General features: G+C 43.7%; 8 protein-coding genes across 8 annotated transcripts; 4 read left to right on the forward strand and 4 right to left on the reverse strand.

Moving 5' to 3' along the window:
* Nucleotides 1–218: 218 nt before the first annotated feature.
* Nucleotides 219–1,699, reverse strand: V1516DRAFT_679674 (uncharacterized protein). Its single transcript, XM_066922972.1, has 4 exons — nt 1,443–1,699; nt 1,303–1,384; nt 1,094–1,250; nt 219–1,034 (listed from the first exon to the last, which is right to left on the reverse strand). Exons 1-4 carry the CDS (start codon nt 1,609–1,611, stop codon nt 519–521), a joined length of 924 nt encoding a protein of 307 aa, XP_066775592.1. The 5' UTR covers nt 1,612–1,699; the 3' UTR covers nt 219–518.
* Nucleotides 1,700–2,941: 1,242 nt separating this feature from the next.
* Nucleotides 2,942–4,233, forward strand: V1516DRAFT_627815 (uncharacterized protein; the record flags this gene model as incomplete). Its single annotated transcript, XM_066919814.1, has 2 exons — nt 2,942–3,367; nt 3,421–4,233. The coding sequence occupies 2 exons, from the start codon at nt 2,942–2,944 to the stop codon at nt 4,231–4,233; spliced, it is 1,239 nt and encodes a 412-aa protein (XP_066775593.1).
* Nucleotides 4,234–5,973: 1,740 nt separating this feature from the next.
* Nucleotides 5,974–8,089, forward strand: V1516DRAFT_679682 (uncharacterized protein). The gene is made up of 3 exons (XM_066922973.1): nt 5,974–6,202; nt 6,465–6,557; nt 6,900–8,089. Exons 1-3 carry the CDS (start codon nt 6,170–6,172, stop codon nt 7,881–7,883), a joined length of 1,110 nt encoding a protein of 369 aa, XP_066775594.1. The 5' UTR covers nt 5,974–6,169; the 3' UTR covers nt 7,884–8,089.
* A 1,160-nt stretch (nt 8,090–9,249) lies between these two features.
* Nucleotides 9,250–10,327, forward strand: V1516DRAFT_679690 (putative NEDD8 conjugating enzyme). The gene is made up of 5 exons (XM_066922974.1): nt 9,250–9,389; nt 9,434–9,551; nt 9,601–9,785; nt 9,878–9,957; nt 10,008–10,327. Exons 1-5 carry the CDS (start codon nt 9,387–9,389, stop codon nt 10,186–10,188), a joined length of 567 nt encoding a protein of 188 aa, XP_066775595.1. The 5' UTR covers nt 9,250–9,386; the 3' UTR covers nt 10,189–10,327.
* Nucleotides 10,239–11,814, reverse strand: V1516DRAFT_654880 (6-phosphogluconate dehydrogenase). The gene is made up of 3 exons (XM_066920309.1): nt 11,464–11,814; nt 11,327–11,407; nt 10,239–11,271 (listed from the first exon to the last, which is right to left on the reverse strand). Exons 1-3 carry the CDS (start codon nt 11,678–11,680, stop codon nt 10,346–10,348), a joined length of 1,224 nt encoding a protein of 407 aa, XP_066775596.1. The 5' UTR covers nt 11,681–11,814; the 3' UTR covers nt 10,239–10,345.
* Nucleotides 11,815–12,655: 841 nt separating this feature from the next.
* Nucleotides 12,656–14,524, reverse strand: V1516DRAFT_512189 (uncharacterized protein). The gene has a single exon (XM_066919137.1). It carries the CDS (start codon nt 14,070–14,072, stop codon nt 12,795–12,797), a length of 1,278 nt encoding a protein of 425 aa, XP_066775597.1. The 5' UTR covers nt 14,073–14,524; the 3' UTR covers nt 12,656–12,794.
* Nucleotides 14,525–15,612: 1,088 nt separating this feature from the next.
* V1516DRAFT_696922 (NUDIX hydrolase domain-like protein) lies at nt 15,613–16,827 on the reverse strand (the record flags this gene model as incomplete). The annotated part of the gene is made up of 6 exons (XM_066924063.1): nt 15,613–15,731; nt 15,930–16,043; nt 16,189–16,407; nt 16,471–16,527; nt 16,607–16,643; nt 16,786–16,827. The coding sequence occupies 6 exons, from the start codon at nt 16,825–16,827 to the stop codon at nt 15,613–15,615; spliced, it is 588 nt and encodes a 195-aa protein (XP_066775598.1).
* Nucleotides 16,828–19,160: 2,333 nt separating this feature from the next.
* Nucleotides 19,161–22,054, forward strand: V1516DRAFT_679706 (uncharacterized protein). The gene has a single exon (XM_066922975.1). The coding sequence runs from the start codon at nt 19,432–19,434 to the stop codon at nt 21,850–21,852; it is 2,421 nt and encodes an 806-aa protein (XP_066775599.1). The 5' UTR covers nt 19,161–19,431; the 3' UTR covers nt 21,853–22,054.
* Nucleotides 22,055–22,293: the final 239 nt, after the last annotated feature.

Consider the following 22,293-nt stretch of genomic DNA (forward strand, 5'->3'; position numbering starts at 1 on the left):
ACTTCTAAGCGAAATGCACTACTCTCTGTATCTTTCTCCTTTGACCCGTTGTTGTTTGGCGTACATTGCTGACACCTGTTCTTGCATGGGCTAGCACAGTATCTTGTTTTTGGCTATCTTTGATATTTGTGGGTCAGCGTTTATGGTTTGGACTCTAAATGACTTTTCGGATAGCGTGTGCAGCAATGAAATCAACTACAAACATATGGCGAATAAGCTTTGATAATCATTTGTATATCATTACAAGCCTAACTCTATAGCCGTAATGAATTTATATTTCAAGAATTATTGAATTTGAAATCAGAGTACAGATTTTTTGTCAATGTTCGGCTGTCAGCGGCCTGCTAAGTGAAAGGTTAAAATTAATTAAGATTCTGGCAGAGTTAATGATATGGAACTACAGATATCCCAGACAGCATATGATTATATATATATATATATATATATATATATATATATATATATTGTATAAGCTACGCTTGTTTGGACAAATGCGAAAATTGTTGGAGGGAGGAAAGTTAAAACAAGAAAACCTGATCTTGCAACTTTGAAACCAGACGAGGCTTTTCATATCCCAATTCGACAGTTGCCTTTCTCATAACACTCATCATTGGTGGTGGGCCGCAGAGCAAGATTTTAATGTCCGAAGCGGGAGCAGGACAAAGTGCTTTAATCATGTCCGCAGTGACGAAACCAACACCCCCGGTCCAGCCCTCCTTCGGGTTGTTCAAGACGTAATGAACTTTGAGGTTCTCATGCTTAGAAGCCAAATCATCCAAGTCTTCCTTTAGTAGAATATCCTCCTCGTTGACGTTTGCGAAAATTAGGCTGATCTCGGTCTTGTCGGCTGGATTCTTCAGAATCGCTCGGATCACTTGCAACATCGGCGTGATGCCGGTGCCGCCAGCAATCATGCCAAATGCACGAACAAGTCCCGGCGTATAGACGAAGTTTCCCTTTGGACCCTTTGCGCGGATGGTCTGCCCAACTTGAAGACCTGCTACATATTTTGAAATATTTCCGGTCGGGTATGACTGAGTATGTTAGTGTTTGTTCCTGCCCCGGTGATGGATTTGATTTTGAATCTGCATACCTTGATTAAGAGATCGAAATAACCACGGTCATCGTCCGACGAGACCGGGGTATACGATCGCGCGATATCCTTTCCATTAATCACGGCGCTGATTGACAAGTGCTGGCCAATTGGAAGCCCAAGCAAATCCTGGGGATTATGGAGTGAAAAGCGGTAACTGAGAATGATCAGTAGCATATTCTATATACAGAAGTTGCATTCGGACTCACATCGCCGTGTTATGCGACAGAATTGTCTTTTCTTTCAGCTCGAATTCCTGGTACTTATCTGGTCGCAGAGCTTTAGTGGGTTCTACATCATTAATTAGCAAACGACCCGCAACAAAGTCAGATTAATAAAAAAAACTCACGTCCTCGCCATACTTTCAGCGCTCCAAGACTAAGTGCAAGAATAATGGAATATGGCACCCACTCCAACTTGACGATTGCTGTGCCTACTACAATCAACGCCATGGGGATGTATAATCCATGAAGCGGTGTCTTCAGCAGATCTCTTTTGTCCGTTGTTGTTTCAGACATTGTCAGAATAGTCAATTGAGTTCAATTGTATAATTATTATTGATGATTCTAAAATCCAGGTATGTAATTATTTCAATTTCTTGGATTTAGGAAAAATAAGCTGATGGCTGATGGGCCAGGTCCAAGGGTGAGGGTGTGTTTGTTGACTTGACTGCTATAACCTGGCTAGAGATTTATTAATCTAAAAGTCAAAGCAGAGCAGAGTACTATCATTATTTTATGGTGAGCTATTGTAATACTATATTACAAATTATAGCAGCAATTGTAATATACTAGTCAACCACAAAATTCAATCAAATCATTTTTGTTTATTTACCGAGAATGTACTGGTTCTTATTATACGCGACTGGAATGCTAGAAGTTGACTCAACACAAATCTACAATATTCGAGCTCAGAATACAATTTTTTGTAGAAAGTAGATTCCTAACTGGAGTTTTAGTGAAGAATAATTTTTTAGAAAAACAAGATTACGAAATTCAGGACTGTAGAAAACTGAACTTGTTCGTTCGCATGGTCCTAGGTCCTAAAATCGTTTCAAAGCAGACCTTAGGTAGAGCAGGCTATCTATTTATTGAATGTTCTAGTCGCTTAAGTGTTCCTAGAGTACTTGACAAGCCACTGCTATATTTTTATATCATGTAGGTCCAACTTACAGCGCTTTTGAGAAGAGTGATTGAAAGTTCATACTATGACTACACAGTTAGGTTTGTCCTTATATATCTATCCAGTAGACTTTGATACTCCCAATTCCATCTGTCTCGATAGTTTTATCTAATTAGTACTGAAACATAGCGAAACGAAAATCACTAATGGACTCCGACAAGGAATAGTACGCACATTAACAAAAATCACTGACACATACTAATGTCTAGTTCTTCTCCGACCACGTCAGCTCCTGTGGACGAGTCGTTGTCTACATATAACCGGTTCGGAACAACTAGTGAAGACGAACAAGGACCGCATGGAGTGACAGAGCGCCGAGAACCAAACGATACAGAAGATAGTAGATATTTAATGTTTGAGGATTTGGATGGTAATAGTGTTGTGCCTTTGACGCCAGTGGATACGTCAATAGATTCGGGGTCGAAGAAAAAGCGCAAGCGGAAGCGAAAAAAGCGGAAGTCAGGCAACAAGGTCGACGAACAGCAAGAGTCAGAGACCATTGACATTGAAGATTCAGAGAATAAGCAGGAGGCTGCTGAAAATAAAGGAACTGATATGGAGCGTGAAGTTGCCGATGAAACTGATGGAGAACTGCACGATATTGTTCAAATCGAGACGCCTCCAGGGCTGGATGACTCGGTCGAAGAAATTTCTGATCCGCGAATAATGCCGACACAAGTACCGATTGGATCTAGCGGCACTCCACGGTATATGCGACTCGCCGTGGTAGATGGCCGAATTACAGTGATTGAGAATCCGTTTTCAGACGATGATCTTGGCATGGCAAGTGAACAGTCGCCTGATGAAGATTCAGACAACGCCGACGATGACGCTCGGGTGATTGACGTCGCAGATTTACTTGTCAAGCCAGCATCTAAGAAGCGTAGGCGGCAACTTGAAGATGAAACTGAAAATAATAACAAGAGCGAAGACATTTCCACGGCGGCAGCCACAGACGAAGAGTCGCGGCAGGAACTTACAGATCTCCGAGGCGAAGGCCGGTATTTCGGATCCGCGACACCGACCAGAGAACGAGTTTGCTTCATCTGCAACCAGCCGGGTCATTTATCATCCGAGTGCAAGTTAATCCAGGTAAGCCAGATATTGGTTTCCCAGTTGTCCGAAAGCATATAACTAATTTTCAGTGCGACACCTGTGGTATGAAAAATGACCACCTTACGCGCAACTGTCCCAAGACCCGGCGTTGTACAAACTGTAATCAGCTAGACCACTCCGCATTTGAGTGCAAAGCCCGTCGGCGAGAATTGTATTGTACGCAATGTCGGTCGAGTAGGCATACTTCCGATACCTGCCCGTCGATCTGGCGATTCTACAAGCCCTCACCAGCCTCAAGTGGTCCGGCTGAAATTATTAAAGCTATTTTTTGCTACAATTGTGCTGCTCCAGGTCATTATGGAGACGATTGTCCACATACCTTGATACAGCCGCTGTTAGATGGTACAGCATTTTCAGCGGCAGAATTGCCCAGAGGTGTGGTGTTGTCTGCTGAGGTTGCTCGGACAGCTACCCGGGAGATTCTTAGGAATGTAATGGACCAGCATGATCGACCAGACTTGACGGAAACCAATGAGCAAAGCCAGAACGGCGGCCGGACAAATCCATATCTGATCGAAGGTGGCCGGAAGGACAGAGAGGGAGATATGAACGCCAGGCCCCCCAAACGCCCGAAATTTGTTGACCGTATGATTCCGAGGCCATCCCAGGACCGTGCAAGAAATAATGGACGTGATAATTGGTTTACGCGTCGTGGACATGGAAGTGGATATGGAGATAACAAAGCAAGACTACCATGGCAACGAAGCCAGAGCAAGCACGGAGTTGAAGTTCCCGGGTCGATTAATTTGGATTCTCAGAGTCGAAGCAATAGAGATGGCCCACGTGGATTTAGAAGGCGTGTCAACGCAGGCAAAGAGGCTTTTAAAAGATTGTTGAAGTAATTTGAGTAGATAGATTGTAAGATGAATTGTACATTACTACCTTCAACGCTTAACTAAATTGTAAATGATTATTCTTGTATCATGGATCTTTACTACTGTCTCACAGGAAATTGATCTCTCTGGTATATGATCCAACGCTGTAGAGGTGGGATCAAATTGATTATTGTAGTAGTGTTGCTCTGCAAACATCTATTATTGAAGTTCAGGAAATATGACCTTCCGGTTTGTTGCTACAGATATCCTGATCAGTTGTGGTCTTACGCTGTTGGATGTATTGAAAATTTCACTTTCTCGTGCTTATCTTGATTGACTGTGCAATGTTCACAGATTCGTTCTAATGAGTTAAACTATTGAAAGTCGATGTAAATGCCCATTAACAGGCCTATCTGTATCCATACACAGCATTGACCCTAGAGGCAGGGATTAAAGGTCTAATACTGGATTTCTGATCTCTGTTTTGATTTCTCGCATTACGATCCACTTGCTCATTTGCCTGTCTGTGACAAGTTATGCTCGACGACCCAACAGGTGATTGCAGTTGATTTGTATTTCCCATAAGCTGCTCAATGCATCCTTGGCGCCAGATATCGAACTAAAAGTTGAACAATGAACTATCATATCATCTCGAATGCAGTTAATTGAAGCAGACATTTACAATATCCTGTCATAGGCTGCAAATGAGTTCTTCTAGCTTTCTATCATTCAGGAAGGGAAGGCCGGGTTCTCGAGAACATAATATATAGACTAGCATCCAGCTGACCATCTAGACATTTCATTAAATCACTAGTGTCATCAATAGTTTCGATATAACGTCAATATAGATAAAAATCTTAGACATATACGCAAAGTTATCTCTATCATAGTCTGGACTTGAAGAAATAATTCTCTACCATTTTGTGCGGCTTCAATTACTAACAGGCGCTTTGCTGGTGCAAGGAAGAGCTACCTAGTCCCTAATGGCGGAGGGCGCATTATGTTCGATTCTAGCATTTTTGACTCTTCGCTCTCATTTCATGTTCTATGTAATGAAACGTATCATCTATGCAATCTGAACATCTTGTGTTATCTATAAGACAATGTACTGTATCGCAGTTATAACATTACGTATACGTTTGTCCGTATAGAAAAGTGCACACCTACTTAATCTGGAGCATTCGGTGTACAAAGATAGCGCCGAGCAAGAGAGGACATCCGACGCCAATCGGGGGCCTCTGCGGTAAGAGATAGATAGATAGGGACTTTATCGCTCAACCAATCATCGAAAAGTTGAAGTACTCTACTGAAAAATCATTTATGCCATCTAAAACCTCGCAGAAAAAACTACAAGTGAATTCCATGTTCTACTGTTCAATCATTAATTACATAATTATAGCTTGTGGAAGATCCATGAGTCAGATGTCAATACCGGGTCAGAAGGTTGATCTGGCCATAACTCATGAACTCGTTAGAGCCCAACGTTTTCAGCCTTGTCTTCTCTCGCTTTGTCGGGCTGCCTGGGTGGCTCACTCGCTCGCTGAACGAGAGCGCGACGTCGCCCCGATATATACAAATTATACGACTACATAACAACAGCAATAGCAAGGAATTGCATCACAAATTCCGTCATAAAATCGTTAATAGCAATCTCAGTCCTATTCCGGCTTTTCCTCTCATCCCATCGTCTCATTTCCAATCGAGAGAAGTGCACGTGAAGAATATCAGAGTGAGCCGATACAATTCGGGTCAGTAATCACTCTTCGGGTCAATATATCCACGCGGCCGACTTTCTTGCTTCCCCGCTGCGTGCTTCCATTTTTCTTTTCAACCCTCTTCCTTCTTTTTTTCCTTTTCCATCCTTCTGTCCATCCTTTCCTATTCAGCTGTTTTAGCATTCCGTTCTTTCGATTTCGACTCGTTCTTGCAACTCGTTGTTCCGAATAATCATTCCAGTTTAAGCATGTCTGAATTTGTCGTTTCCAAGGCCTCTAACGTATGTTTTTCCTTGTTGCCCGGGCTTTGTTGTTATTTTTCCTCCTACTTTGTTCCGTGTCAGACTAGTCTCGCTTCTGTCCAGTTTTACATTGGTACTTTGCCAAATATTCCAATTGGCTGAATTGGCCGATATTTTTGTTTAGCTGATGCATGTTCAATCGCTGATGTTTCGCATCCAATATCAATCTATTTGCTTGACTGCTTGGCTGTCTGACCGCGGCATCTTTTGGTTTTCTGTCTATGTAATGCTAATTTCCTAGTTGGCCAAATATCTAGAGCTTCCCCAGAAGGGCAAGGTCATCGCCGAATACGTTTGGATTGATGGTTCAAACGGTCTCCGTACTAAGGGCAGAGTAAGTAAATCCTCCCTATGTGTGTCGCTCCTACGTTGTTGTCTGCCATTGGTTCCAAATTCAACTTGCCACGGCAAAAATCAAGTTTTTACTTCGTCTTTTTATCAGACTGTCGCTCTTTCAGTTTTCTCCGCCAGTATACCTCTCTAATGTTCGGTGGTGAAGTCGTCAGAATAGAAGCGAATAGATGCTCATATTAGCCGGCAAACTTAGGGTTGGGTGTTCTTCTCAATTGCCGGAAACCCATACCCTCGAGACACGATATTTGATTGGATACATACTTAATGCAGACAACAGACGCCGGCATGGCCAAATTCAGATTAGATGAATCTAACAATTTAGACTCTTGATAAGAAGCCTGAGTCCGTTGACGAGCTCCCCGAGTGGAACTTTGATGGTTCGTCGACCGAGCAGGCCCCTGGCCACGACTCGGACGTCTACTTGAGACCTGTCGCGATCTACGATGATCCTTTCCGACGAGGCGACAACATCATTGTTCTTGCTGAGTGCTGGAACGCTGATGGCACGCCCAACAAGAAGAACCACCGATATGCGTGCAACAAGCTCATGGAGGCGCACAAGGATGCCGACACCTGGTTCGGAATCGAGCAGGAGTACACTCTCTTTGATGAGTATGGTTCGCCCTACGGTTGGCCCAAGGGAGGTTTCCCTGGTCCTCAAGGCCCATACTACTGCGGTGTCGGCACCGGCAAGGTCTATGCACGCGATGTCATCGAGGCGCACTACCGTGCGTGTCTCTACGCTGGCATCAACATTTCTGGTATCAACGCGGAGGTTATGCCTTCTCAGTGGGAATTCCAGGTTGGCCCTTCTGCCGGTATTGCCATGGGCGATGAGCTCTGGATGGCCCGATACTTGCTTGAGCGTGTCGCTGAGGAGTTCGGTGTCAAAGTCTCGTTCCACCCGAAGCCTCTTTCCGAGGGTGACTGGAACGGTGCTGGTTGCCACACCAATGTCTCCACCGCCCCTATGCGTGAGAAGGGTGGAATGAAGGACATCGAGGCCGCTATCGAGAAGCTTTCTAAGCGTCACGCTGAGCACATTGGTGTCTACGGTGAGGATAACGATAAGCGTCTCACTGGCAAGCATGAGACCGCCTCTATCGCAAACTTTTCATACGGTGTCGCCAACCGTGGCTGCTCAGTGCGTATTCCCCGTCCGGTTGCCAAGGTCGGATACGGATACTTTGAGGACCGCCGTCCGGCATCTAACATTGACCCTTATCTCGTCACTGGAATCATGGTAGAGACTATCTGCGGTGCTATCCCAGAAGTCGACATGGTTAAGGAAGCTGTCCGCGAGTAATTTTGTTTTGAATTTTTGTTGCACAATTTTCATTTTTTGAAATGATTTGTCTTTCTCTGAATTGTTGGTCTTTGGTCTGCGATCGTTTTCGCTGGCCACTGATCCTTGACAGACAATTCAGTGATTCTTTTGGTTATGACGTTTGCTGTATTGATTGTATTGGTTAACAGTATTTGAATATATAATTATGTTTTGAATTCGACTATCTTGTCTAGAGGTAAATGAGAGATAGCTGTAGTTGTTGACTCCGAATGGATTAGTATGGTGATTGTGGATAATTGTCTTTGAAATCGTTTAGAATTTGTGCAGCACTGTCTTTTGCGATCAATATCTGCCAGTATTATATCGATTATTCAAATTTTACTCTTTGAAAAATCCTTCCGCAATCTTTTTTGTATCCTTCGTAGATCACTAATTTGGAATGACACGACTATTTTGTCTTCGATTTAGAGATCTGAGATTGATACCCAAAATTGAATTCTGGAAGTGTAATCCGAATTGGTTTATGCTTCCCCCTGTTGCTTGCGAGCAGTGGTCACAAATGTATATGGAGGAAAAGATGCACACGTGGGTCGAACAATTGATAATATAGCTGTGAAAAATATTCTACCCATGGAACAGTATTCTACTGGCATTTATTTTGAAATTCTGCTCAGATATATGAAATAATGAATCCGGAAATTTTTAAAGCATCTCGATTGACGAAGTTGCACTGTCATTGAGTGCAGGCATTGAAATTGATTCTGAACTGGATTCTAAAAAGTTACAGGATTAAAGAGGAAAACATGAAACATTCTAGCCGGGATCAAAATCAGCATAGACTGGACTCTGGTTTGAGAAACTGCAATAATGCTCTCGTCATATATACTGCGCATAACAGGCCTCACTCGAGAATGAATGGCTGACAGCAAACCCCAGTGGTCATAGACCAAGCTAAATGTCTAAAAATCTTTTGATCCGCAAGATATATATATCTTAGTATTGAGCTTTGATTCGTTTTCAGCATTATACTTCGTAGCTAGATGATATGCAACATTATTCTTACATAGCGGATCGAACAAATCAGCACTGAAATAGACCGATGATCAGACTTTATCTGTGGATTTGGCTCTGAAACTCGATAAATTTAGAGTTATCTCTGTATCTGTAATCAAGATTTATTCATTTTCAACATTATCAAAAAGCAGATAGTTATTTGTTGGTATTCTTATCTAAAGATCGCACTCGGTCACGTAATATGAGTGACTAGAAATAGTTAACTGAATCCAGGAAACATATATACATATCTGACAATGAGCATTAGAAAATTGAGTTACAATATTCTTTAATAGTAAGATATATGTGTAGTAATAAAATTCAGCGAAGAGTGTAAACATTTTCGTACAGTACAACTTATTGACAATTCAGTCACGGGACATCATACCATATTTACTTCCTTATCCTATCTAATGCTTTCATATCTGCCACATCCATACCATTTACCGTCACAGAAATAGGAGCAAGATGGTATGAAGTAGAGCCTTGAAAGCGACTGAATACTAACAAAGCAGCTGAAAATCAAGAGTATGAAACAGCAGCAGCAGCAAGAGCGGCAAGCAGCAGCGGCGGCGGCTGCCGACGGAACTATCAAGAAGAAGATAACTTCTGCGCAGATCCGTGTTCAAAAGGGTAAATCGATATTGGATATAGAAAGCCATTGATTATTAATATGAGCCAGATCTGACTGAACTAAGCTTACCACCGACAATTGAAGTCAAGTTCCCTGATCCGGCAGATTTGTTACATTTCAACGTAACTATCGAGCCCGATGAAGGAATGTATATTGGCGGGTCGTTCAAGTTTACATTTAGCATTGACAAGAATTTTCCGCATGAGCCACCGAAGGTGAAGTGTCTACAGAAAGTGAGTTGGCTCATACTGTTATGTTGTGCTATTTTGTCGACTATATGAGAATTGAGGTGTATCATGTGAAGGGATGAATACTAATCTTTTAGATATATCATCCGAATATCGATCTGCAAGGTAACATATGTCTCAACATTCTTCGGGAAGACTGGAAACCGGTATTGAATTTGTAAGAAAATCTTCTCATTTATACATAAATGTACGAATACTGATAGACAGAAATGCGGTACTTGTGGGACTTCAATTCCTATTTCTCGAACCAAATGCAGCTGATCCACTAAACGAAGAAGCGGCGAAAGTGTTGCAAACAAAACCTAGGCAGTTCAAACGGAATGTTGAAATTTCCATGGCGGGTGGATCGGTCAACGACGATTCGTTCGACTATGTTCTGCGTAATTGATACATAATGTCTGCTTTTGAAATTATCTAATTTAATTTATATGAACTTATGTTTATTGGAAGCATATAGATTACTCATTCATAGAATTAGTATTTCATAACATAATTGATTAAATTTTGGAGTTTATTTTGGAAATTGACATCGATAACATTGTTAATTACTCATTATTCTCGGGACGAAGCTTACGAACTTCCTTACCCGCCTTCCAAATCTCAAGGTCGCGGATAGCCTGCAACTCGACCTCAAACTTTGCACGATAATCTGGCTGGGAGTTAAAGTCGAGCGAGCGCTGGGTTTCAGCTCCGACCTTGACCGAGTCGTAGAGATCATTGAAGACGGGCTTGAGCGCGTCCTTGAATCGGGGCGACCAGTCGAGGGCGCCGCGACGCGCCGTGGTTGAGCAAGCATCGTACATGTAGTCCATACCGTACTTGCCAATCAATGGGTACAAAGACTGGGTTGCTTCCTCAACGGTCTCGTTGAAGGCCTCAGAGGCAGTGTGGCCACGCTCGCGGAGGACCTCGTATTGGGCAAGAAACATGCCGTGGATACCACCCATCAAACAGCCGCGCTCACCATACAAATCAGAGTAGACCTCCTTCTCAAAAGTAGTCTCGTACAGATATCCAGATCCGATAGCAACACCGATTGCAGTGGCTTTCTCGTACGCGGTTCCGGAGACATCCTGCCAAATAGCAAACGAAGAGTTAATTCCACGACCCTCCTTGAACAGCGAACGCACTGTGCGACCAGATCCCTTGGGCGCAACAAGCACCACATCGACGCCCTCAGGAACATCAACCTTTGTCAAATCTTTAAACACAACCGAAAAACCGTGCGAGAAGTACAGAGTCTTGCCTGGAGTGATCAGGGGCTTCAGCGCTGGCCAAGTCTCGGACTGCGCTGCATCCGAAAGCAAATTCATCACAATGTCGCCCTTCTCGATAGCCTCTTCAACAGAAAACAAAGTCTCACCAGGAACCCAGCCGTCCTCCTGCGCTGCCGTCCAGGATGCTCCCCCTTTTCGCACTCCGATAATCACGTTCATACCGTTGTCGCGGAGATTCAGTCCTTGGCCGTAGCCTGGCATCCAAATCAGTAACCATCCGCCTATTTTCTTGCAATAGAGATCACATACCTTGCGAACCGTAACCAATCAAAGCAAAAGTCTGATCTTTGAAATAGGAATGGAGCTTCTCGACGGGCCATTCGCTCCGTTCTGTTAATTGGTAAATATCACTATTCCCCATGGACAAATCATATCACTTCACCTACCATGCACCTTCTCAAGATCACCTTCACCGGTGAAATCAATCATCTTCAATCCACGAGTCTGCGAAAACACAGCGGGACTGGCACGTCGTGCCAGAACAGGTCGCGCAGCTACTGACAGCGATCGCTGTTGGACAGCTGAGCGAGCTCCACGAGCTGAGCCAGCCTTGCCGGCAGAACGAACAGTTGCAATTGCACGAGCAAACGAACGAGAAGACATTTCAGTATAGTTTTTTTTCTACTTTTAGTATCTAAACAATAATTATCCAATAATTATCGATTATTTATCCAACCAATAGTAAACTGAAGTATCAAATTTGAAAATTTACAAGAAATACAGAGAAAATAATTTTTTTATCCTCTCCCGGTCTCCGCAAACGGGCGATTTCCATTTTTGGAATTTTTGCTTGTTTAAGTAATTTGCCTGCCTCATACAAATGGTTATGTTACTCACTGCCCGATCTCGGCGTCCTTCTGGGTTTTGCCCGATCTCGCTGTATTATCTAAGCATTTATGTAACTCATCGTTTGAGCAGTAGAATTGAAAGTGTTTGAATGAAACTACTTTTATACGCCAATTTCATGATAGAACAAGAAGGCTACGAAAACTTAATATACCGTACCATATGAAAATATGCTTCTTCCTGAAGGTTGAGATTTGCTGATAGTTTTGAACAAACGAATGAAGCAAGGATCCAGACGAGATCTGAAGAAATGATTTCTAACAGATGGCTGTCTAAGATGATAACTATCAATATAAACTATGCTCGATTGAAGGTTAAGACTAAGGAAGGCCAATTCGGTCTGAATTAATAGGATTGCAATACACGGTTTATGGCCAATTGTAAAGTTTGAATAAGTCTATTCGGACAATTGATCTGATTAGTTGTATACATTTGTTTCATGTCATTTCTCGCAGTCGGAATAGAATCAGATATCTGAATTATTGAGAGGCCTGCTGTCGACATTACTACGTTTTGAGTATTACTCATAAGTGTAGCTACTTCGAACAAGTTCACAATTGCCTCAAGATTGACGAATTCTGCTGGAAACATCATTCGTGCGGCTTATAACTTTGTTCAGCCAAATGCGACTTGATATGAATGGATCCGATATGCGCTTTCAGATTTATTTTATACATCAGGGTTTAATTAAGGATCTTCCAGGATCATTGGCCGACGTGCTACTGCAATAATAGATGATGTCAAAATATTTTAAGCTTCCGCTGTACAAAAATTCTTGTTTGTTTCATTCAGATGTTAATCTCGGTCCTGATGCTCGCCAGCGCGAGAATCTCTACTCGGAAATCGGCTAGTTGTTGGTTCGCTCGATCGCTCAGTCGAAAATCAATTTCTGCATAATTGCATAGCTTGAATTGGTCTTAGACTTTGTCGAAATCAGCAGCTGCTTTCCCGCTGGCTCTCCAATGAGAGGAGTAGAGAACGCGTAGACACTGAAAATGGACTTTGTAATTTCGTGATATGCGTCTGTGTATAGGACATGGCGGTCTGTGGACCAGGGCCCGACAGGAGTCGGCGCGTACTCAATGATGTACTTTGTCGTGTCATCCGAGGCGACAAACACCATCAGATAGGCGTCATGATACTCGGAGTAGAAGATCGAGCCTCCAGCGGTGTGGGACTCACCGCTTGTGGCGAACTGGATGTCGTCCGGTAGAGAGTAGATGGCCAGAGTGTCTTTGCGGCTCTCACCCAACTCAGGTGCCGTAGTCAGCCAGGTCGCATTGTTGGCGCTGTAATATGTCCAGCTGGATATGTCCATGACGTCCTCAACAGGAGCGCGTGCGACGAGCAAGTCCTGCGAGTTGCCTTCGCTGGAGACATCAACCACGTAGAGATAGATGTAGTCTTCGACCTTGATTGAGGCCCACTTGCCCCAGAGATAGTCATTGCCAAAGCCAGCAGCTTGAGTGTAGCGTTTTTTCGGCCGATATGTAGTCAATGTCTTGCCGTCGTCCGAAAGCGTGTAGCTGACGAGAAAGGAGCCGACGGACTGTGGGACGTCGATTTCATAGAATTCCATGTAGTAGTTCCAGACGTGGATCGATGTGGTCGAATTGATGGGCACGCACACAGTCAGTGGCTCGTCGATGGGCGTAGTCACGGAGGAGAAATCTCCCGAGGCGAAGGACATGAATGCTTCGAGTCCATCCGACGTGTTCGTCCACCACGCGTCCAAGTCCGAGACGACGTTCGTGACGTGCAGAGGCGACATGCCTACAGACACGTACGAGGGAAAACCATCGTAGATGCCAAAATCAGGCTCTTCTTTGTCGACAGCGGTTAAGCCGCTGACCCAGAATGAGTGGTTGCCGATCGGACAGAACGTAACGGCGTTGTACTCGTAGGAGGTGATGTGAGCGACCGAGCTATTGTGTTTACTTTTCCAGTCCGTCAGAGAGCCCCAGGTAGCGACCTTGCTAACGGTGAAGTCCAGCTTTTGTGGCGAGACTTCGTAGCTTGGATCCGTATATGTGATCGGGGTGTCATACACCGGCAGGTTTTCCAGGACCACTGTACCCTGGGCAGACACGACCGAAGTCAGAGCAATGCACGTTGCAAAGGTGATCAAAGAGATTTTTTGCACAGCCATTGGTATCGCTATTCGTATTTCTCCGTGCGGACATTTGAAACTGGGAGATGTACGATCGAGCCTGCTCTTATATGGAGGCTGATTGTGCGAAGGTTCTTCGGAGCAGATGTTGATGTTTACATTTGGAACTGGTCTGCCGACTAATGATGGTGTGAGGGCTGTGCTTGTTCTGACATTGAATATAAAACTTTAGTGTTTTCTCTGATAGGGGCTCGAGAGGGACCATCTGCACAGGAGTGGAAGTGCTTTATCTTGCGCCAAATAGATCAATGAAGCTTGACTGGTCTCTATGCCGACCGAGAATTTTTTTCTTGATGATCAGTGACTGCGACGATCTGCTGGAAATTTTCTCCAATTTGTCTCTTGGGCCTGTCTGGAGGACATCAAGAGAACGGTCAGAGAACGACCAGAGAACGGCCAGAGAACGGCCAAAGAACTTCCAGAGAACTTCCAGAGAACTTCCAGAGCTAGGCAAGATCGGGCTGTGATCGACAGAATGCTAATGTTCTATGACTCCAGGGTGCTAGTAAGCTAGTAAGCTAATATGCTAATATGCTACTGTGCCAATGTGCCAATGTGCTCATATGCACATATGCTCATATCCCATACGCTCATATGCAATTCTCATATCCTATAGCCAAGATAAGTAGTTCAATGAGTACACGACATGCGCATGTCGGACGTAGAATAGTCAGGGCAGACATGGCAACCAGCTAGTCGCATTCTGCCTGTAAAAATCTTTAGGCATTAGCCAGAAGGGTCGACTTCACAGCATGTCAGTTTTCTCGTACGAAAGCGCGACAGAGTAATCTTTGTACGTGCTACACTGTCTCCATTTTCCGCCTTAGACTCTGCAGTAAAAAGGGGAGATAGAAACAAGCGAGCGAGAGATGTCCAGCAGCCAGTCAATCTGGCGAGGATTGGTCACGTATGACAAACCTACCAAATTGACACCAACCCGCAAGGTGAGGGAGTGAACAGGAGACGCCTTTGATACCTATAGAGTTTAATGTCACCCTGCCCCGGCCTCCGACTCGGTGGAGAAGTACGGCTGAGACAAAGCTGAGACGCAGCCGAAACAGTCGGACAGAAAGAGCTGTTGAGCAGACCAGCATTGTGGTCAGACGGACTATGGTGCCGAGACCCGTATAGATGGATTTACGAGCATACTACATACAGGTCTACCTAGGCCAGTACATTTTTTAAATTTAGGCGGTTGTGTGGGAGACTATGTGCATTCGGTGGCAGCGCTGGGACTGCGACCGGCTGCGACAGTAGCGATTCGCCTTGCTGCTCCATATGAGATCGAGGGTTACGATCTACGATCTAGTCGAAAGACGGTCTAGCTCAGATAGACATCGTGCATCAGAGATGAACGGAACGCGGCTAAGAATAGCGATTTCATTGATCGCTATGTCTGTTTTAATTTCACTAAATTATCGTCCCATTTATGCATAACGAGACCGACAATTGATAGACAATTGATAGACAATTGACAGAAAATCAGCAGAAAATTAACAGAGGAGAGAGAATGGCAAAGTTACAGAGAGTACTTGCGAGCCAGGTTGATTCCAGCGGTAATGTTCATGACGCGCACATCGATGATGAATCCGTCGTCAGCAAACTGCTTCATTTTCTCCGGGAAATCTTTTAGCGGCACTACTTTGATCAGTATTTATGATATTGTTGTTGTCAGTGTCAGTGTCAGTGTCAGTGTCATTGCTTTCTTGTATTTCTGTAGACAGGCAACCAGTAAAATGATTTGCAAAAGTGCCTCAGACAAGTGACTTGGACAAACATCTAGACAAGAAATCTAGACAAAGAGATCTGATCAGAAAACCTCATGCAAAGACTCACCCGTAAAATTCTCGATGAACTCGTCTTCCTCGAGCCGCTGCTTCGGATTCTGGTTTCGCACATCGGTCAGATCGACAGCCACCTGCACAAGTTTCAGATTGGTGTTGCAGAATCCTACACAAATGAGCCTTTGTCAGTACGCGTTCGTCTCGATTGTTCTCGACTGCACTCAATTATACTCAATTATAGTCAATTGCACTCAATTGCACTCAATTGCACTCAATTACGCTCGTTTGCACATCACACAAAGAAAACTCACCGGGATCGCAAAACATCACAGGACTGCTGCCAAACGCAGATCCTATATAGCCTGTCTCCTCCAGAAGCTCTCGCTCAGCACACTGCTCGGGGGTTTCGTTCGCGTCTAGCAGACCCGCCGGGAATTCGATCACGACTCCGTTCACTGGCGCTCGAAACTGGCGCTGCAACAGAATCTCCGGTCCCGTCGTCTTCTCCATGACGGCCAGAATAGCCACTCCTGCGTCCTGTTAGCTCTTCGACACTCCAATTTGTGCCTGCGGACACCCTGTTCCCGCCTTACCGTCGACATCGCTGCCCTCAACTCGCGTCTGGCGAGACGCAAATTCCCAGTCGCGAGCTGCGATCCATTAGTATCATGTTCGAAACTTGCAAAGATCTGCAAATTGCACAAGGTCTTCGCCATCTTTACTCAATACCTTTTCCCTCCGGATCAGTGTAGAACGCTTTTTGGATCTGGCCATTAGTCGCTGCAATCCCTCATGCCAGAGCATAACCGACTCACTTGCCTTGACCCATCGAGCTTCTCCAGGTTGCTACCGCCAGGTCAGTCCGTCTTCGCCTAAATCAAATCAACGACAAAGCACCAAAAACTTACAAGATCTTTGACCGCAGTCACTTTAGCCTTGCTGACCGACATTTTTCCACTATTGTCTTTCCAAGCGCTCGACGCAACTGAGCAAGAAAGCTGTCCAAAACTGCTGCACCACCCATTGCGGCTTCGACCACACTGGGCCAACAAGGGGAGCTCCCGGGTTTCATGATGCCCCCTAAAGCACATATATCGACATAAAGATCTCGTTCGCCCGACAGATCGTTATTTCTTCGCTCTTCAATGCTCATATATCTACAGCAGCACCTTCGCTCTCTACAATTTTGACAACAATGGCTTCCATGAGTCCTGACTACTCCTCCTGACTACTCCTCCTAAAAAGAATTCAGGTTTCGATTCAAGTAGGCTATTTGTTCTCCAAATCTTACTAACTTAATGTACAATTGTATGAATGGATAATTGTGCCATTTTTATGTGCCTGAGCCCAGGTGGAACCATAAAATATTTAGACTGCAGAAGAGGGCAGTTACACGGCTGAACATTTGCTCGGCTAAATAGTGGGCCACTTGAGCTTACCTTGACTTGGCTTAGTCTGATCGGCTTGATTTTGTCTGACTTCACATTTCTCAATCTAGCTCAAACTAATTGACTATAAGCTGGAAATCTAGCGTTCTGGATACGCTCTTCAATCAAATTTGATCCAGCGTATTATGTTCATGGGATAATCCTTTTAATCTGGTTATTGACGGGTTTTTCTCACCGCGCAGATTTCATGCCGGTCTGCCATGACACCTGCAATTTTTGTTCCAATTAGCAGATTCATGCGGATCTACATTCATTCATAAAGCCTCGGTCTTGAACTGCGCTGAAATAAAAGCATGCATTCAATATAAGTTTCCTTTGTCATTTTTAATCTGAACTGACCGTCATATATCAGGAATTCAATACTTCCTTAATCAGAACATTGAGTTATTGTTTGTCCTACTCCATTCATCCATATGTGCCGAAACAGAAGTCTATTCTGAGCTTCAAATGACTTGCTGAAATTGCTTGCACACTGTGGCAACACATGACAGTACATGCGTTTGCAAAGAATTGTTATTCAAATCGCGGTCATCCTCAAACAGTATTTCCGTACAGATTCTCTCCGAGTGCGCCAAACAAGTCTATCATTGCGTTCATCTGCAATAATACCTCAAATTGAGAAATCAAATCCAGATTAAGCTGAGCATGCAGAGAAATATATGCATTCTATTCGAATAATGCCTCTCTTCGCGGTAAAGCTATTCATTCAAGCCACTCTTATTCCGACAGTGCTATGCCATAGTGGACGAAAACCAACCCGAATATCTGATCATCAAAGTTTTCTAAAGGCGGAAATTACAGATGTCAGAGATCATTCTTGTATTGGATTGATACATCGATTAATCTGCCTCGCTGCTATTTTTGGTTTCTTATGATTGATAGACCGTTACGAGTTCAGCTTGATATCCTATATACACTGGAATTCTCAAGTCGAGAAATCCAAAAATGAATATATTAGTCGAAATCAGGTTTTGCGGGAAAATAGTTAGATTGCCCTTTAGACTCAACTTCCACTGATATTCCTATAGTCGAATTGATTGGGCCGATCAGACTGCAGAGACAATTTCACTCTTCTTTTGACATCTGATTACGCAATACTGAATTTTGTGGTTCCAAGTTTTTTATGGGATTTTATATAATGCAATGCAATAATTGCTAATTTGATCTTGATTATTTCTAAATTGTCATTTATTATCTTGCATTCCAAATTATTCCTTCACGAATTGTCCAGTTTGCAGAGCAAGACAGATTAAGAAAACATCAACTATTGAGCAATAACATTATATTTTACTTTCAAATATCGGAGCAAGAGTGCAACGATGGGTCATCAATCTTCGATAGCTGCTCAGTAAATTAATAATTTATTTGATTACATAATGTTTTTGAATTTTAAATCGGGTAAGGGCTATGCGGAATTACCGAAAATGGAATTCAAGATCGAGATAAAGATAGCAGAATAAACTTTGCGCTTCTCCTATTACTCTTTGATACCATAATTATAACGTGCAATATTTATATGACATTCTAAGCTTACTGAATAACGATGAAGCATGGTTATTACGTAATTGACCCATTAGGAAGACATGTGTATATCATATCCGAGTTAGCAGATGAAGATATTAGGACTTTACCAATTCAATCCTCCAATTGCGCAATAATCGCTCCATATCCCAGTATTTTATTAATGTCATTTTCATCATTATCAATAAATATCTACAGTTCCTTAATTCCAGCTATCCGATTCATTCCGAAATCGGAAATATCCGAAATGTCCACGTGATTGGGTCTGGCCGGCCCATAACAGACGATAGAAGCGTGCGTGCTAAACAAAAACAATGTCGAGATAGGATCTGCAATCAGAGGCGGGAAATTGTAAGTCTGGCCGCAAACTACCAGTGGTTTTGATTTGATTTTGGTATTTTGAACGTTGTCGAGCAGTCTTGTTGGCTTTGATTTCGTTTTTTTCTTGTTCTTCGGACTGATATTGGTCCTGCGAGTACGCCATACAAGTGCTGGCTGGCAAGTGCCACAATTGTTGGAAATATCTACATTGGTTTTCTTTTTTTTCTGTCGACTCAGAAATAATATATAATTAGTACTGGTGATATGGATGAGCCCTTCCAACCTATCGACGATCCTCGGTTGCGGAACCCGGCGGTGCTGACGACGCAAATAGTGATTGCATCTTCCCTGGGCTTCTGCGCGTTCATTGCATTCTGCTTTCTCAGAACTCAATGGGCGGATCTCTACGCAGCTCGAGTAATGCATCATCCCGGTCTGCCACCGCTGCCCAAATCCTTTTTTGGTTGGATTCCGGCGCTGTACAGTATTTCCGAGGAGCAGATTCTAGAGCATGCCGGGCTCGATGCGTTCGTGTTCTTAGGGTTCTTCACCATGACGATTAAGCTGCTAGCTGTCTGCACCTTTTTTGCCGTCGCGGTAATTTCCCCGATCAGACTTCATTACACTGGTATTTATGATGGAGATGATGACACTTTGAGAGCCATCGTGCGGCCGTCGGTGAAGCTCGTTGGAAAGCTTTTCTCGCGCTCTACTATGCTTATTGGCATCGCAGACGAGACTCCTTCCGATTCATACCTCGGGCCGGATTATGATCGGTATCTATGGTGCTATGTCATTTTTGCATATATATTCACTTTTGTCACCTGTTATTTCCTTCTTCGACAGACTCATCACATTGTTCGCGTTCGGCAGTCTTATCTCGGCAGCCAGAATTCCATAACCGACCGTACAATCCGACTTTCCGGTGTTCCCATCGAGCTCCGAAACGAAGACGCCTTAAAGGAACATATCGAGTCATACGGTATCGGTCATGTCCGTTCAATAACAATCTGCCGAGACTGGAAAGAATTGGATGACTTACTAGACCGGCGTCGCAAGATGCTTCGCAAAGTGGAACTATCGTGGACAGAATACTTCGGTAGTGACGGTGTGATCGAGAGCGCACGTTCGATTCCGATATCAAATTCTTTGCCTCAGTCACCTCCTGTTCCCCTTGGTTCCGACAGTGTTCCATCGGCAATGATGATGACTTCAACGGGCTCGCCTATTGGAACCGAGGAAGAAGAAGCTTTACTTCCAAATGTTATTGCTAGTTCCGTTCCTATCGGTCGACGTCGTCCGGTTCTTCGGACGGGATTTATGGGTTGGTTTGGCAAGCCCATCGACAAAATCGACTACTTTACGGCAAAACTTGAAAAGCTCGATCAGCAAATCAAGTTGGCTCGCCATAAAGAATATAAGCCAACGCCTGTTGCGTTTGTCACGCTTGATACGGTAGCAAGTGCGCAGATGGCCGCCCAAGCCGTGCTAGATCCGCGTGCTTACCGACTCATTGCCCACAATGCGCCGGCTCCACACGATGTTATTTGGAAGAATTTATACAAGTCACGGGTGGAACGATTGTTTCGTCAATGGTTCATCACGCTCGTTATTTCGATTTCCACAGTGGCACTCGTGTTTCCTGTTGCCTCCCTTTCTGCATTTTTGGATGTTAAGTCCATTGAGAAGTTTTGGCCTGCGCTTGCAGAAATCTTGAACGAGTCGCGTTTTTTGTCTGCCTTGGTGACTGGTTTCTTACCGACTCTGTTGTTCACTTTACTTAATTTGATTGTGCCGTTCTTGTACAACTGGCTGTCGAATTTCCAGGGATACATTTCATATGGTGATGTAGAGCTTTCCGTTGTCGGTAAGAATTTTTTCTATATTTTTGTGAACTTGTTTCTGTTGTTCACTATCGCTGGAACTGCCAGTATGCTGTGGTCACTGTTGAAAGACACTACAAAGATTGCATACGTGTTAGCTCGGTCATTGCGCACTACCTCTCTATTTTATACAGACTTGATTGTTCTTCAAGGCATCGGTATGATTCCCTTTCGATTATTGGAGTTCGGAGTCGTCTTCAAATATCCATTTTTGAAGTTGTTTTCGAAGACGCCTAGAGATTTTTACAACCTGTACAAGCCGCCAAATTTCAACTATGGGTTGTTCCTGCCACAGCCACTGTTTGTGTTGATTATTTGTCTGTGTTATAGTACAATGTCAACAAAAATTTTGTCGTTCGGCTTGATTTATTTCATTCTGGGATACTTTACATTTAAGTACCAGCTGATGTACTCAATGATCCATCCACAGCATTCGACAGGCAAATCGTGGCCGATGATATTTTTCAGAGTTTGTATTGGTCTACTAATTTTCCAGCTTACGACCGCCGGGACGCTAGCTCTGCAGAAGGCCTATTATTTGGCGAGTATGCTAGCGCCTCTTCCAATCGCAACATTGGTCTTAATGTGGAATTTCTACGACCATTACTTGCCTTTGTCATATTTTATCGCACTTAGTGCAATTAATAAAACTACTGGCCAGGAAAGTAATACCAACCGGACTTTGGATGAGGAGCGTGAGCGGAATTCGATATATATCAATCCGAACTTAGTCTGCTCTTTGGAAGATCCATGGATCGCCGACCAAGGTGGACATGCGATTAATGTTCGTTTTGAAAATTGATTGGATGATCATGGGGATGAGTGATGGAGGACAGGGATGATATTTCTTTTCTTTTTACAGATTATTTTGGTGTCTAGGATGCTCTTACAAAAGAGTGCTCGGAGTTTTGTGTTGCACTTTTGACTTTCTGTTCAATTCTTTCTGTTTATAGCTCATTGTTTCATTTTTTTGCACTAATAATATAAATGCAATAGAGATCATATTTCAAGAATGTTCGACACCCCCAGCCCTCTTACTATCCACCATTTATATCCACCAAGCAAACAAAACCAGCTGAGCCAGCTTAGTAAGCCGGGTACATACAAACAGACTCAAAAGCAAGAATGGGCGTTTAGACGGTCACACAAATTATTAGTCTTGCCATAGAAATGACATTCATCAAGATCAGTAGGATATATATTTAAAACAACCGATGAACAACACGGAATTATCTAGGCGCCG

The sequence above is a fragment of the Lipomyces oligophaga genome, assembly GCF_038497815.1.
Source record: "Lipomyces oligophaga strain CBS 7107 unplaced genomic scaffold V1516scaffold_7, whole genome shotgun sequence".
Classification (NCBI taxonomy): domain Eukaryota; kingdom Fungi; phylum Ascomycota; class Lipomycetes; order Lipomycetales; family Lipomycetaceae; genus Lipomyces; species [Lipomyces] oligophaga.

What these genes read in the sequence shown, in the direction of transcription:
- V1516DRAFT_679674 (XM_066922972.1), bottom strand. Translation starts at nt 1,611, where the DNA reads ATGTCTGAAACAACAACGGACAAAAGAGATCTGCTGAAGACACCGCTT. An exon ending in CTGTCGCATAACACGGCGAT is followed by an intron (nt 1,251 to 1,302) that starts GTGAGTCCGAAT and finishes GATCATTCTCAG; the next exon opens with TTACCGCTTTTCACTCCATA. An exon ending in ATTTCGATCTCTTAATCAAG is followed by an intron (nt 1,035 to 1,093) that starts GTATGCAGATTC and finishes TAACATACTCAG; the next exon opens with TCATACCCGACCGGAAATAT.
- V1516DRAFT_679682 (XM_066922973.1), top strand. Translation starts at nt 6,170, where the DNA reads ATGTCTGAATTTGTCGTTTCCAAGGCCTCTAAC. An exon ending in TCGTTTCCAAGGCCTCTAAC is followed by an intron (nt 6,203 to 6,464) that starts GTATGTTTTTCC and finishes CTAATTTCCTAG; the next exon opens with TTGGCCAAATATCTAGAGCT. An exon ending in GTCTCCGTACTAAGGGCAGA is followed by an intron (nt 6,558 to 6,899) that starts GTAAGTAAATCC and finishes CTAACAATTTAG; the next exon opens with ACTCTTGATAAGAAGCCTGA.
- V1516DRAFT_679690 (XM_066922974.1), top strand. An exon ending in AGGTGAAGTGTCTACAGAAA is followed by an intron (nt 9,786 to 9,877) that starts GTGAGTTGGCTC and finishes CTAATCTTTTAG; the next exon opens with ATATATCATCCGAATATCGA. An exon ending in TGGAAACCGGTATTGAATTT is followed by an intron (nt 9,958 to 10,007) that starts GTAAGAAAATCT and finishes ACTGATAGACAG; the next exon opens with AAATGCGGTACTTGTGGGAC.
- V1516DRAFT_654880 (XM_066920309.1), bottom strand. Translation starts at nt 11,680, where the DNA reads ATGTCTTCTCGTTCGTTTGCTCGTGCAATTGCAACTGTTCGTTCTGCC. An exon ending in TGATCTTGAGAAGGTGCATG is followed by an intron (nt 11,408 to 11,463) that starts GTAGGTGAAGTG and finishes ACCAATTAACAG; the next exon opens with AACGGAGCGAATGGCCCGTC. An exon ending in GATTGGTTACGGTTCGCAAG is followed by an intron (nt 11,272 to 11,326) that starts GTATGTGATCTC and finishes TTTGGATGCCAG; the next exon opens with GCTACGGCCAAGGACTGAAT.
- V1516DRAFT_512189 (XM_066919137.1), bottom strand. Translation starts at nt 14,072, where the DNA reads ATGGCTGTGCAAAAAATCTCTTTGATCACCTTTGCAACGTGCATTGCT.
- V1516DRAFT_679706 (XM_066922975.1), top strand. Translation starts at nt 19,432, where the DNA reads ATGGATGAGCCCTTCCAACCTATCGACGATCCTCGGTTGCGGAACCCG.